Source organism: Coregonus clupeaformis, chromosome 12, assembly GCF_020615455.1.
Source record: "Coregonus clupeaformis isolate EN_2021a chromosome 12, ASM2061545v1, whole genome shotgun sequence".
Taxonomy (NCBI): domain Eukaryota; kingdom Metazoa; phylum Chordata; class Actinopteri; order Salmoniformes; family Salmonidae; genus Coregonus; species Coregonus clupeaformis.
This window is the reverse complement of record NC_059203.1, coordinates 15083067-15097064: the sequence shown is the minus strand read 5'-3', so window position 1 is coordinate 15097064 and position 13998 is coordinate 15083067. Positions and strand designations below refer to the sequence as shown.

At 47.9% G+C, this 13998-nt stretch overlaps 1 protein-coding gene across 1 annotated transcript in view; it reads left to right on the top strand.

Annotated features, from left to right (window-relative positions):
• shisa10.1 (shisa family member 10, tandem duplicate 1) overlaps positions 1-13998 on the top strand; it is a 30864-nt gene that overhangs the window by 13954 nt on the left and 2912 nt on the right. The window contains exon 4 of the mRNA XM_041891834.1: positions 2258-2515. Within this exon, the coding sequence (XP_041747768.1) occupies positions 2258-2515 (258 nt within the window). The remainder of the gene's footprint in view (positions 1-2257; positions 2516-13998) is intronic.

The window sequence follows — 13998 nt, the reverse complement described above, 5'->3', positions numbered from 1 at the left end:
ATAAAACAATAATTCAAACTTTTTGAGCATTGCTGATTTTATTCAACGGTATGATTCAACATTCGTAGACCTGTAGTGTAAGATTCGCTTAGGTACATCTGGAAACTGGCAGCGTTGAGTGGAATGTTACCAGGTTGTTTGACATTTATTTACTAATGAACACACCCTGTAAATGTGTGTAAACCAGTGGCATTAAGCCTTAATCAGAGCCCACAGACACTGAGACGTGATAGTCCAGCATCCCGCTGTGCGGCTCTGAGCCCACCATCCGGGTGGGAGGCACAGCCCGAAGGCGCACCTCCCCACAATTACCACGCATCCTCCTCATTCGAATGTTTGGACGGAGAAATCGCTTGAGATGCGCTGAGAATTCAAAAAAAAAAAGTATAAAAGCCAACAGTCCAATATTCTAGAACACTGCTGCGCTTAACCCCATATATACGTTTTATGGCAGATACCCTCCGTGCTGAGCTGACAGGGGCTTCACACTTCCCTTTTCTGACCATCAGGCTTTGTTTCTGCCCACACGTAACCTCTGTTTACACACAAACACACTGCTAACTCCTGGCCTGTCCCTCCAGTATGATGTCTGTCAGCACAGCTCTCAGCGTCCACCTAAATACTGTCGTTTACGCCGGGGTATTAGAAACGTTATTCTAAAACGGACACTAGGGCTGTTGAACAACGGGGTTCCCTAGGTTCTCATTCACCCCACCCATTTCAACAAATAGTTGTACAACAGTGGCGGTTGATATGAATGCTTCTGATGGGGAAGCTGGCACCAGTACCAGTCATATAAATGTTTGCATTTTAGTTTGTTTCCAATTATTAGTTTAGTTGTGAAACTCGCTAATAGCTTTTTTTTCTTCTCCATATATATCCTTAATTCTACTAGTTAAAATACAGCTGGATTTGTGTCAAGGTTCTTACAAAACATAGTCATTTCTTTGCAATATTTCCAATTTAAGAAAGGAGGAGAAAAAAAAAATGTATAACTCAAATCACAAATAAAAAATAATTTTTCGTTAAACTTTCCAAATGTCGACAAAACAAAACACGCTAGACAAAGTGGGATCTTTTTGTGTCGGTAAAATGAATTCTGCGAGAAATGTATTTGGAAATGCTTTAAGAGCTTTGTGGGCACTATGGTGTTGAACGCTGAGCTGTATTCAATGAACAGCATTCTCACCTAGGTGTTCCTTTTGTCCAGGTGGGAAAGGGCAATGTGGAGTGCAATAGGGATTGCGTCATGTGGATCTGTTGGGGCGGTATGTGAATTGGGAGTGGGTCTAGGGTTTCTGGGATGATGGTGTTGATGTGAGCCATGACCAGCCTTTCAAAGCACTTCATGGCTACCGACGTGAGTGCTACGGGGCGGTAGTCATTTAGGCAGGTTACATGCAGTAACGTTAGTGTACAGTCAAGTAAGCAGTTACACCGGCGGGTCCCGGTGGCAGTAAATTAATAAAACCAAAAGCTTACCTTGACTTGGAAGAGTTCCAGTGTTGTGTTGGATAGTCATAGCCAGCTAGCTAACATAGCATCCCTCTGTTTGAGCTGGGGGCTTCAGTAGGCTAAACTAGCTAGGCTACATTTGCTAGCTAAGTAAGTGAAACTGGAAAATAATGACTCTCTCTCTTCTCCTTCATTGTTGAAGAAATTAATTTGTTGAAAACTGTTCAACTATTGTCTTTCTCTCTCTTTGAGTCGACTACTCACCACATGTTATGCACTGCAGTGCTAGCTAGCTGTAGCGTATGCTTTCAGTACTAGATTCATTCTCTGATCCTTTGATTGGGTGGACAACATGTCAGCTCATGCTGCAAGAGCTCTGATAGGTTGGAGGACGTCCTCCGGAAGTTGTCATAATTACTGTGTAAGTCTATGGAAGGGGTTGAGAACCAAGAGCATCCTAGGTTTTGTATTGAAGTCAATGTACCCAGAGGAGGATGGAAGCTAGCTGTCCTCCGGCTTCACCATGGTGCTACCCTACAGAGTGCTGTTGCGGCTACTGTTGACCTTTATTGCGTTTTAATCAATTATTTGGTGACGTGAATATATTTTTATCTAAAAAGGATAAAGTTTTCAATGTTTTACCATTTTTATTTTTATGAAATTCACTGAGGATGGTCCTCCCATTCGTCCTCTGAGGAGCCTCCACTGTTGTACAATGCTTCAAAGAGCTGTGTGAACTAACATCTGATTCGCAAAAATGTACATGTTTAACTATGATTTATTTTATGCATCTTCCCCACAGCGGTGATGGCGACGACCACCCACACCACAGTGGTGAACACCCAGTACCCCCAGCAGCCGCAGCAGCCCCAGTACCCCCAGTACCCCCAGCAGCCCTACCAGGGTGCCCAGTACCCAGCCTACCAGCCGATACCCGTCCAGCCTGGGTATGGGGCTCAGCCTCAACCTGGCTACGGAGGTGGCCAGCCCATACCCACAGCACCAGGCTACCAGGGACAGCCCTTCCAGCCAGGACCACCCCCTCCCTACCAAGAGACTGGTAAGTGTCATAGACCTACAGGTTATGACGTAATGGCACCCTTTATCAGAGCTCTGTTCCTGGAGATCCACCCTCCTGAAGGTTTTCACTCCAAACCCGTTGTAACTAACCTGATTCAGCTTATCAACCAGAATCGGGTGCGCTAGATTAGGGTTGGAGTTAAAACCTACAGGAGGGTAGCTTTCCAGGAACAGGGTTGGAGTTAAAACCTACAGGAGGGTAGCTTTCCAGGAACAGGGTTGGAGTTAAAACCTACAGGAGGGTAGCGCTCCAGGAACAGGGTTGGAGTTAAAACCTACAGGAGGGTAGCGCTCCAGGAACAGGGTTGGAGTTAAAACCTACAGGAGGGTAGCTCTCCAGGAACAGGGTTGGAGTTAAAACCTACAGGAGGGTAGCGCTCCAGGAACAGGGTTGGAGTTAAAACCTACCGGAGGGTAGCGCGCCAGGAACAGGGTTGGAGTTAAAACCTACGGGAGGGTAGCGCTCCAGGAACGGGGAGGGTAGCGCTCCAGGAACGGGGAGGGTAGCGCTCCAGGAACGGGGAGGGTAGCGCTCCAGGAACGGGGAGGGTAGCGCTCCAGGAACGGGGAGGGTAGCGCGCCAGGAACGGGGAGGGTAGCGCGCCAGGAACGGGGAGGGTAGCGCGCCAGGAACGGGGAGGGTAGCGCGCCAGGAACGGGGAGGGTAGCGCTCCAGGAACGGGGAGGGTAGCGCTCCAGGAACGGGGAGGGTAGCGCTCCAGGAACGGGGAGGGTAGCGCTCCAGGAACGGGGAGGGTAGCGCTCCAGGAACGGGGAGGGTAGCGCTCCAGGAACGGGGAGGGTAGCGCTCCAGGAACGGGGAGGGTAGCGCTCCAGGAACGGGGAGGGTAGCGCGCCAGGGACGGGGAGGGTAGCGCGCCAGGGACGGGGTTGGAGAGTCCTGGTCTATATGGAGCACTCCTTTTGATCGTGGCCCTATTCCATATACAGCTGTGGGCCCTGGTCAAAAGTAGTGCTCTATATAGGGAATAGGGTGTCGTTTGGGATGTAAAGGTTAAGGTCTAGTAGACTAACTGGTAGACTATTCAGAGCGAACATAATGTAGCTAGAACCTGTAGTTACTACTGTCTCTGGTTACCAGGGTTTCACTTGGTTGAAACATATGACTTAATACAGAATGTTAGGATAGTATTAGATTTACCTCAGGTGGTATTACTGGTGGTAGTCTGACTTGTAGTTGAACAGAGGAGATGGAAGTATTACTGGTGGTAGTTGAGAACAGAGGAGATGGAAGTATTGCTGGTGGTAGTTGAGAACAGAGGAGATGGAAGTATTGCTGGTGGTAGTTGAGAACAGAGGAGATGGAAGTATTACTGGTGGTAGTTGAGAACAGAGGAGATGGAAGTATTACTGATGGTAGTTGAGAACAGAGGAGATGGAAGTATTACTGGTGGTAGTTGAACAGAGGAGATGGAAGTATTACTGGTGGTAGTCTGACTTGTAGTTGAACAGAGGAGATGGAAGTATTACTGGTGGTAGTTGAGAACAGAGAAGATGGAAGTATTACTGGTGGTAGTTGAGAACAGAGGAGATGGAAGTATTACTGATGGTAGTTGAGAACAGAGGAGATGGAAGTATTACTGGTGGTAGTTGAGAACAGAGGAGATGGAAGTATTACTGGTGGTAGTTGAGAATAGAGGAGATGGAAGTATTGCTGGTGGTAGTTGAGAACAGAGGAGATGGAAGTATTACTGGTGGTAGTTGAGAACAGAGGAGATGGAAGGATTACTGGTGGTAGTTGAGAACAGAGGAGATGGAAGTATTACTGGTGGTAGTTGAGAATAGAGGAGATGGAAGTATTGCTGGTGGTAGTTGAGAACAGAGGAGATGGAAGTATTACTGGTGGTAGTTGAGAACAGAGGAGATGGAAGTATTACTGATGGTAGTCTGACTTATAGTTGAACAGAGGAGATGGAAGTATTACTGGTGGTAGTTGAGATCAGAGGAGATGGAAGTATTACTGGTGGTAGTTGAGAACAGAGGAGATGGAAGTATTACTGGTGGTAGTCTGACTTATAGTTGAACAGAGGAGATGGAAGTATTACTGGTGGTAGTTGAGAACAGAGGAGATGGAAGTATTGCTGGTGGTAGTTGAGAACAGAGGAGATGGAAGTATTACTGTTGGTAGTTGAGAACAGAGGAGATGGAAGTATTACTGGTGGTAGCTGAGAACAGAGGAGATGGAAGTATTACTGATGGTAGTTGAGAACAGAGGAGGTGGTAGTTGAGAACAGAGGAGATTAAGTATTACTGGTGGTAGTTGAGAACAGAGGAGATGGAAGTATTACTGGTGGTAGTTGAGAACAGAGGAGATGGAAGTATTACTGGTGGTAGTTGAGAACAGAGGAGATGGAAGTATTACTGATGGTAGTTGAGAACAGAGGAGATGAAGTATTACTGGTGGTAGTTGAACAGAGGAGATGGAAGTATTACTGGTGGTAGTCTGACTTGTAGTTGAACAGAGGATATGGAAGTATTACTGGTGGTAGTTGAGAACAGAGGATATGGAAGTATTACTGATGGTAGTCTGACTTATAGTTGAACAGAGGAGATGGAAGTATTACTGGTGGTAGTTGAGATCAGAGGAGATGGAAGTATTACTGGTGGTAGTTGAGAACAGAGGAGATGGATGTGTTGCTGGTGGTAGTTGAGAACAGAGGAGATGGAAGTATTACGGGTGGTAGTTGAGAATAGAGGAGATGGATGTATTACTGGTGGTAGTTGAGAACAGAGGAGATGGAAGTATTACTGATGGTAGTCTGACTTTTATAGTTGAACAGAGGAGATGGAAGTATTACTGGTGGTAGTTGAGAACAGAGGAGATGGAAGTATTGCTGGTGGTAGTTGAGAACAGAGGAGATGGAAGTATTACTGGTGGTAGTTGAGAACAGAGGAGATGGAAGTATTACTGATGGTAGTCTGACTTTTATAGTTGAACAGAGGAGATGGAAGTATTACTGGTGGTAGTTGAGATCAGAGGAGATGGAAGTATTACTGGTGGTAGTTGAGAACAGAGGAGATGGAAGTATTGCTGGTGGTAGTTGAGAACAGAGGAGATGGAAGTATTACTGTTGGTAGTTGAGAACAGAGGAGATGGAAGTATTACTGGTGGTAGCTGAGAACAGAGGAGATGGAAGTATTACTGATGGTAGTCTGACTTATAGTTGAACAGAGGAGATGGAAGTATTACTGGTGGTAGTTGAGAACAGAGGAGATGGAAGTATTACTGGTGGTAGTTGAGAACAGAGGAGATGGAAGTATTACTGGTGGTAGTTGAGAACAGAGGAGATGGAAGTATTACTGGTGGTAGTTGAGAACAGAGGAGATGGAAGTATTACTGGTGGTAGTTGAGAACAGAGGAGATGGATGTGTTGCTGGTGGTAGTGGAGAACAGAGGATATGAAGTATTACTGGTGGTAGTTGAACAGAGGAGATGGAAGTATTACTGGTGGTAGTCTGACTTTTATAGTTGAACAGAGGAGATGGAAGTATTACTGGTGGTAGTTGAGAACAGAGGAGATGGAAGTATTACTGGTGGTAGTTGAGAATAGAGGAGGTGGAAGTATTGCTGGTGGTAGTTGAGAACAGAGGAGATGGAAGTATTACTGGTGGTAGTTGAGAACAGAGGAGATGGAAGTATTACTGATGGTAGTCTGACTTATAGTTGAACAGAGGAGATGGAAGTATTACTGATGGTAGTCTGACTTGTAGTTGAACAGAGGAGATGGAAGTATTACTGGTGGTAGTTGAGAACAGAGGAGATGGAAGTATTACTGATGGTAGTTGAGAACAGAGGAGATGAAGTATTACTGGTGGTAGTTGAACAGAGGAGATGGAAGTATTACTGGTGGTAGTCTGACTTGTAGTTGAACAGAGGAGATGGAAGTATTACTGGTGGTAGTTGAGAACAGAGGAGATGGAAGTATTACTGGTGGTAGTTGAGAACAGAGGAGATGGAAGTATTACTGGTGGTAGTTGAGAACAGAGGAGATGGAAGTATTACTGGTGGTAGTTGAGAACAGAGGAGATGGAAGTATTACTGATGGTAGTCTGACTTATAGTTGAACAGAGGAGATGGAAGTATTACTGGTGGTAGTTGAGAACAGAGGAGATGGAAGTATTACTGGTGGTAGTCTGACTTGTAGTTGAACAGAGGAGATGGAAGTATTACTGGTGGTAGTTGAGAACAGAGAAGATGGAAGTATTACTGGTGGTAGTTGAGAACAGAGGAGATGGAAGTATTACTGATGGTAGTTGAGAACAGAGGAGATGGAAGTATTACTGGTGGTAGTTGAGAACAGAGGAGATGGAAGTATTACTGGTGGTAGTTGAGAATAGAGGAGATGGAAGTATTGCTGGTGGTAGTTGAGAACAGAGGAGATGGAAGTATTACTGGTGGTAGTTGAGAACAGAGGAGATGGAAGGATTACTGGTGGTAGTTGAGAACAGAGGAGATGGAAGTATTACTGGTGGTAGTTGAGAATAGAGGAGATGGAAGTATTGCTGGTGGTAGTTGAGAACAGAGGAGATGGAAGTATTACTGGTGGTAGTTGAGAACAGAGGAGATGGAAGTATTACTGATGGTAGTCTGACTTATAGTTGAACAGAGGAGATGGAAGTATTACTGGTGGTAGTTGAGATCAGAGGAGATGGAAGTATTACTGGTGGTAGTTGAGAACAGAGGAGATGGAAGTATTACTGGTGGTAGTCTGACTTATAGTTGAACAGAGGAGATGGAAGTATTACTGGTGGTAGTTGAGAACAGAGGAGATGGAAGTATTGCTGGTGGTAGTTGAGAACAGAGGAGATGGAAGTATTACTGTTGGTAGTTGAGAACAGAGGAGATGGAAGTATTACTGGTGGTAGCTGAGAACAGAGGAGATGGAAGTATTACTGATGGTAGTTGAGAACAGAGGAGGTGGTAGTTGAGAACAGAGGAGATTAAGTATTACTGGTGGTAGTTGAGAACAGAGGAGATGGAAGTATTACTGGTGGTAGTTGAGAACAGAGGAGATGGAAGTATTACTGGTGGTAGTTGAGAACAGAGGAGATGGAAGTATTACTGATGGTAGTTGAGAACAGAGGAGATGAAGTATTACTGGTGGTAGTTGAACAGAGGAGATGGAAGTATTACTGGTGGTAGTCTGACTTGTAGTTGAACAGAGGATATGGAAGTATTACTGGTGGTAGTTGAGAACAGAGGATATGGAAGTATTACTGATGGTAGTCTGACTTATAGTTGAACAGAGGAGATGGAAGTATTACTGGTGGTAGTTGAGATCAGAGGAGATGGAAGTATTACTGGTGGTAGTTGAGAACAGAGGAGATGGATGTGTTGCTGGTGGTAGTTGAGAACAGAGGAGATGGAAGTATTACTGGTGGTAGTTGAGAACAGAGGAGATGGAAGTATTACGGGTGGTAGTTGAGAATAGAGGAGATGGATGTATTACTGGTGGTAGTTGAGAACAGAGGAGATGGAAGTATTACTGATGGTAGTCTGACTTTTATAGTTGAACAGAGGAGATGGAAGTATTACTGGTGGTAGTTGAGAACAGAGGAGATGGAAGTATTGCTGGTGGTAGTTGAGAACAGAGGAGATGGAAGTATTACTGGTGGTAGTTGAGAACAGAGGAGATGGAAGTATTACTGATGGTAGTCTGACTTTTATAGTTGAACAGAGGAGATGGAAGTATTACTGGTGGTAGTTGAGATCAGAGGAGATGGAAGTATTACTGGTGGTAGTTGAGAACAGAGGAGATGGAAGTATTGCTGGTGGTAGTTGAGAACAGAGGAGATGGAAGTATTACTGTTGGTAGTTGAGAACAGAGGAGATGGAAGTATTACTGGTGGTAGCTGAGAACAGAGGAGATGGAAGTATTACTGATGGTAGTCTGACTTATAGTTGAACAGAGGAGATGGAAGTATTACTGGTGGTAGTTGAGAACAGAGGAGATGGAAGTATTACTGGTGGTAGTTGAGAACAGAGGAGATGGAAGTATTACTGGTGGTAGTTGAGAACAGAGGAGATGGAAGTATTACTGGTGGTAGTTGAGAACAGAGGAGATGGAAGTATTACTGGTGGTAGTTGAGAACAGAGGAGATGGATGTGTTGCTGGTGGTAGTGGAGAACAGAGGAGATGAAGTATTACTGGTGGTAGTTGAACAGAGGAGATGGAAGTATTACTGGTGGTAGTCTGACTTTTATAGTTGAACAGAGGAGATGGAAGTATTACTGGTGGTAGTTGAGAACAGAGGAGATGGAAGTATTACTGGTGGTAGTTGAGAATAGAGGAGGTGGAAGTATTGCTGGTGGTAGTTGAGAACAGAGGAGATGGAAGTATTACTGGTGGTAGTTGAGAACAGAGGAGATGGAAGTATTACTGATGGTAGTCTGACTTATAGTTGAACAGAGGAGATGGAAGTATTACTGATGGTAGTCTGACTTGTAGTTGAACAGAGGAGATGGAAGTATTACTGGTGGTAGTTGAGAACAGAGGAGATGGAAGTATTACTGATGGTAGTTGAGAACAGAGGAGATGAAGTATTACTGGTGGTAGTTGAACAGAGGAGATGCGAAGTATTACTGGTGGTAGTCTGACTTGTAGTTGAACAGAGGAGATGGAAGTATTACTGGTGGTAGTTGAGAACAGAGGAGATGGAAGTATTACTGGTGGTAGTTGAGAACAGAGGAGATGGAAGTATTACTGGTGGTAGTTGAGAACAGAGGAGATGGAAGTATTACTGGTGGTAGTTGAGAACAGAGGAGATGGAAGTATTACTGATGGTAGTCTGACTTATAGTTGAACAGAGGAGATGGAAGTATTACTGGTGGTAGTTGAGAACAGAGGAGATGGAAGTATTGCTGGTGGTAGTTGAGAACAGAGGAGATGGAAGTATTACTGGTGGTAGTTGAGAACAGAGGAGATGGAAGTATTACTGGTGGTAGCTGAGAACAGAGGAGATGGAAGTATTACTGATGATAGTCTGACTTATAGTTGAACAGAGGAGATGGAGTATTACTGGTGGTAGTTGAGAACAGAGGAGATGGAAGTATTACTGGTGGTAGTTGAACAGAGGATATGGAAGTATTACTGGTGGTAGTCTGACTTGTAGTTGAACAGAGGATATGGAAGTATTACTGGTGGTAGTTGAGAACAGAGGAGATGGAAGTATTACTGGTGGTAGTTGAGAACAGAGGAGTTGGAAGTATTACTGGTGGTAGTTGAGAACAGAGGAGATGGAAGTATTACTGGTGGTAGTTGAGAACAGAGGAGATGGAAGTATTACTGGTGGTAGTTGAGAACAGAGGAGATGGGAGTATTGTTGGTGGTAGTTGAGAAAAGGGGAGATGGAAGTATTACTGGTGGTAGTTGAGAACAGAGGAGGTGGTAGTTGAGAACAGAGGAGATGGAAGTATTACTGGTGGTAGTTGAGAACAGAGGAGATGGAAGTATTACTGGTGGTAGTTGAGAACAGAGGAGATGGAAGTATTACTGGTGGTAGTTGAGAACAGAGGAGATGGATGTATTACTGGTGGTAGTTGAGAACAGAGGAGGTGGTAGTTGAGAACAGAGGAGATTAAGTATTACTGGTGGTAGTTGAGGAGGTAGAGCCTGGTGGTAGTTGAGGAGGTAGAGCCTGGTGGTAGTTGAGGAGGTAGAGCCTGGTGGTAGTTGAGGAGAGGTAGAGCCTGGTGGTAGTTGAGGAGGGAGAGCCTGGTGGTAGTTGAGGAGAGGTAGAGCCTGGTGGTAGTTGAGGAGGAGGTAGAGCCTGGTGGTAGTTGAGGAGGTAGAGCCTGGTGGTAGTTGAGGAGGTAGAGCCTGGTGGTAGTTGAGGAGAGGTAGAGCCTGGTGGTAGTTGAGGAGAGGTAGAGCCTGGTGGTAGTTGAGGAGAGGTAGAGCCTGGTGGTAGTTGAGGAGGAGGGAGAGCCTGGTGGTAGTTGAGGAGAGGTAGAGCCTGGTGGTAGTTGAGGAGGGAGAGCCTGGTGGTAGTTGAGGAGAGGTAGAGCCTGGTGGTAGTTGAGGAGGGAGAGCGCCTGGTGGTAGTTGAGGAGGGAGAGCCTGGTGGTAGTTGAGAAGGTAGAGCCTGGTGGTAGTTGAGAAGGTAGAGCCTGGTGGTAGTTGAGGAGAGGTAGCGCCTGGTGGTAGTTGAGGAGGGAGAGCCTGGTGGTAGTTGAGAGGAGGTAGAGCCTGGTGGTAGTTGAGGAGAGGTAGAGCCTGGTGGTAGTTGAGGAGGGAGAGCCTGGTGGTAGTTGAGAGGAGGTAGAGCCTGGTGGTAGTTGAGGAGAGGTAGAGCCTGGTGGTAGTTGAGGAGGGAGAGCCTGGTGGTAGTTGAGGAGAGGTAGAGCCTGGTGGTAGTTGAGAGGAGGGAGAGCCTGGTGGTAGTTGAGGAGGGAGAGCCTGGTGGTAGTTGAGGATGGAGAGCATGGTGGTAGTTGAGAGGAGGGAGAGCCTGGTGGTAGTTGAGGAGGGAGAGCATGGTGGTAGTTGAGGAGAGGTAGAGCCTGGTGGTAGTTGAGGAGGGAGAGCCTGGTGGTAGTTGAACAGAGGAGATGGAAGTATTACTGGTGGTAGTTGAGGAGGGAGAGCATGGTGGTAGTTGAGGAGAGGTAGAGCCTGGTGGTAGTTGAGGAGAGGTAGAGCCTGGTGGTAGTTGAGGAGGGAGAGCATGGTGGTAGTTGAGGAGAGGTAGAGCCTGGTGGTAGTTGAGGAGGGAGAGCCTGGTGGTAGTTGAGGAGAGGTAGAGCCTGGTGGTAGTTGAGGAGAGGTAGAGCCTGGTGGTAGTTGAGGAGGGAGAGCCTGGTGGTAGTTGAGGAGAGGTAGAGCCTGGTGGTAGTTGAGAGGAGGTAGAGCCTGGTGGTAGTTGAGGAGAGGTAGAGCCTGGTGGTAGTTGAGGAGGTAGAGCCTGGTGGTAGTTGAGAGGTAGAGCCTGGTGGTAGTTGAGGAGAGGTAGAGCCTGGTGGTAGTTGAGGAGAGGTAGAGCCTGGTGGTAGTTGAGGAGAGGTAGAGCCTGGTGGTAGTTGAGGAGAGGTAGAGCCTGGTGGTAGTTGAGGAGAGGTAGAGCCTGGTGGTAGTTGAGGAGGTAGAGCCTGGTGGTAGTTGAGGAGAGGTAGAGCCTGGTGGTAGTTGAGGAGAGGTAGAGCCTGGTGGTAGTTGAGGAGAGGGAGAGCCTGGTGGTAGTTGAGGAGGGAGAGCCTGGTGGTAGTTGAGGAGAGGTAGAGCCTGGTGGTAGTTGAGGAGAGGTAGAGCCTGGTGGTAGTTGAGGAGCGGTAGAGCCTGGTGGTAGTTGAGGAGGTAGAGCCTGGTGGTAGTTGAGGAGGGAGAGCCTGGTGGTAGTTGAGAGGAGGTAGAGCTTGGTGGTAGTTGAGAGGAGGTAGAGCCTGGTGGTAGTTGAGGAGGGAGAGCCTGGTGGTAGTTGAGGAGGGAGAGCCTTGTGGTAGTTGAGGAGAGGTAGAGCCTGGTGGTAGTTGAGGAGAGGTAGAGCCTGGTGGTAGTTGAGGAGGAGGTAGAGCCTGGTGGTAGTTGAGGAGGGAGAGCCTGGTGGTAGTTGAGGAGGGAGAGCCTGGTGGTAGTTGAGGAGAGGGAGAGCCTGGTGGTAGTTGAGGAGAGGTAGAGCCTGGTGGTAGTTGAGGAGAGGTAGAGCCTGGTGGTAGTTGAGGAGAGGTAGAGCCTGGTGGTAGTTGAGGAGGTAGAGCCTGGTGGTAGTTGAGGAGGGAGAGCCTGGTGGTAGTTGAGAGGAGGTAGAGCTTGGTGGTAGTTGAGAGGAGGTAGAGCCTGGTGGTAGTTGAGGAGGGAGAGCCTGGTGGTAGTTGAGGAGGGAGAGCCTTGTGGTAGTTGAGGAGAGGTAGAGCCTGGTGGTAGTTGAGGAGAGGTAGAGCCTGGTGGTAGTTGAGGAGGAGGTAGAGCCTGGTGGTAGTTGAGGAGGGAGAGCCTGGTGGTAGTTGAGGAGAGGTAGAGCCTGGTGGTAGTTGAGGAGAGGTAGAGCCTGGTGGTAGTTGAGGAGAGGGAGAGCCTGGTGGTAGTTGAGGAGGGAGAGCCTGGTGGTAGTTGAGGAGAGGTAGAGCCTGGTGGTAGTTGAGGAGAGGTAGAGCCTGGTGGTAGTTGAGGAGAGGGAGAGCCTGGTGGTAGTTGAGGAGAGGTAGAGCCTGGTGGTAGTTGAGGAGAGGTAGAGCCTGGTGGTAGTTGAGGAGAGGTAGAGCCTGGTGGTAGTTGAGGAGGTAGAGCCTGGTGGTAGTTGAGGAGGGAGAGCCTGGTGGTAGTTGAGAGGAGGTAGAGCTTGGTGGTAGTTGAGAGGAGGTAGAGCCTGGTGGTAGTTGAGGAGGGAGAGCCTGGTGGTAGTTGAGGAGGGAGAGCCTTGTGGTAGTTGAGGAGAGGTAGAGCCTGGTGGTAGTTGAGGAGAGGTAGAGCCTGGTGGTAGTTGAGGAGGAGGTAGAGCCTGGTGGTAGTTGAGGAGGGAGAGCCTGGTGGTAGTTGAGGAGGGAGAGCCTGGTGGTAGTTGAGGAGAGGTAGAGCCTGGTGGTAGTTGAGGAGAGGTAGAGCCTGGTGGTAGTTGAGGAGAGGTAGAGCCTGGTGGTAGTTGAGGAGAGGTAGAGCCTGGTGGTAGTTGAGGAGGTAGAGCCTGGTGGTAGTTGAGGAGAGGTAGAGCCTGGTGGTAGTTGAGGAGAGGTAGAGCCTGGTGGTAGTTGAGGAGAGGGAGAGCCTGGTGGTAGTTGAGGAGAGGGAGAGCCTGGTGGTAGTTGAGGAGAGGTAGAGCCTGGTGGTAGTTGAGGAGAGGTAGAGCCTGGTGGTAGTTGAGGAGAGGGAGAGCCTGGTGGTAGTTGAGGAGAGGTAGAGCCTGGTGGTAGTTGAGGAGAGGTAGAGCCTGGTGGTAGTTGAGGAGGAGGTAGAGCCTGGTGGTAGTTGAGGAGGGAGAGCCTGGTGGTAGTTGAGGAGGGAGAGCCTGGTGGTAGTTGAGGAGAGGTAGAGCCTGGTGGTAGTTGAGGAGAGGTAGAGCCTGGTGGTAGTTGAGGAGAGGTAGAGCCTGGTGGTAGTTGAGGAGAGGTAGAGCCTGGTGGTAGTTGAGGAGGTAGAGCCTGGTGGTAGTTGAGGAGAGGTAGAGCCTGGTGGTAGTTGAGGAGAGGTAGAGCCTGGTGGTAGTTGAGGAGAGGGAGAGCCTGGTGGTAGTTGAGGAGGGAGAGCCTGGTGGTAGTTGAGGAGAGGTAGAGCCTGGTGGTAGTTGAGGAGAGGTAGAGCCTGGTGGTAGTTGAGGAGAGGGAGAGCCTGGTGGTAGTTGAGGAGAGGTAGAGCCTGGTGGTAGTTGAGGAGAGGTAGAGCCTGGTGGTAGTTGAGGAGAGGTAGAGCCTGGTGGTAGTTGAGGAGGTAGAGCCTGGTGGTAGTTGAGGAGGGAGAGCCTGGTGGTAGTTGAGAGGAGGTAGAGCTTGGTGGTAGTTGAGAGGAGGTAGAG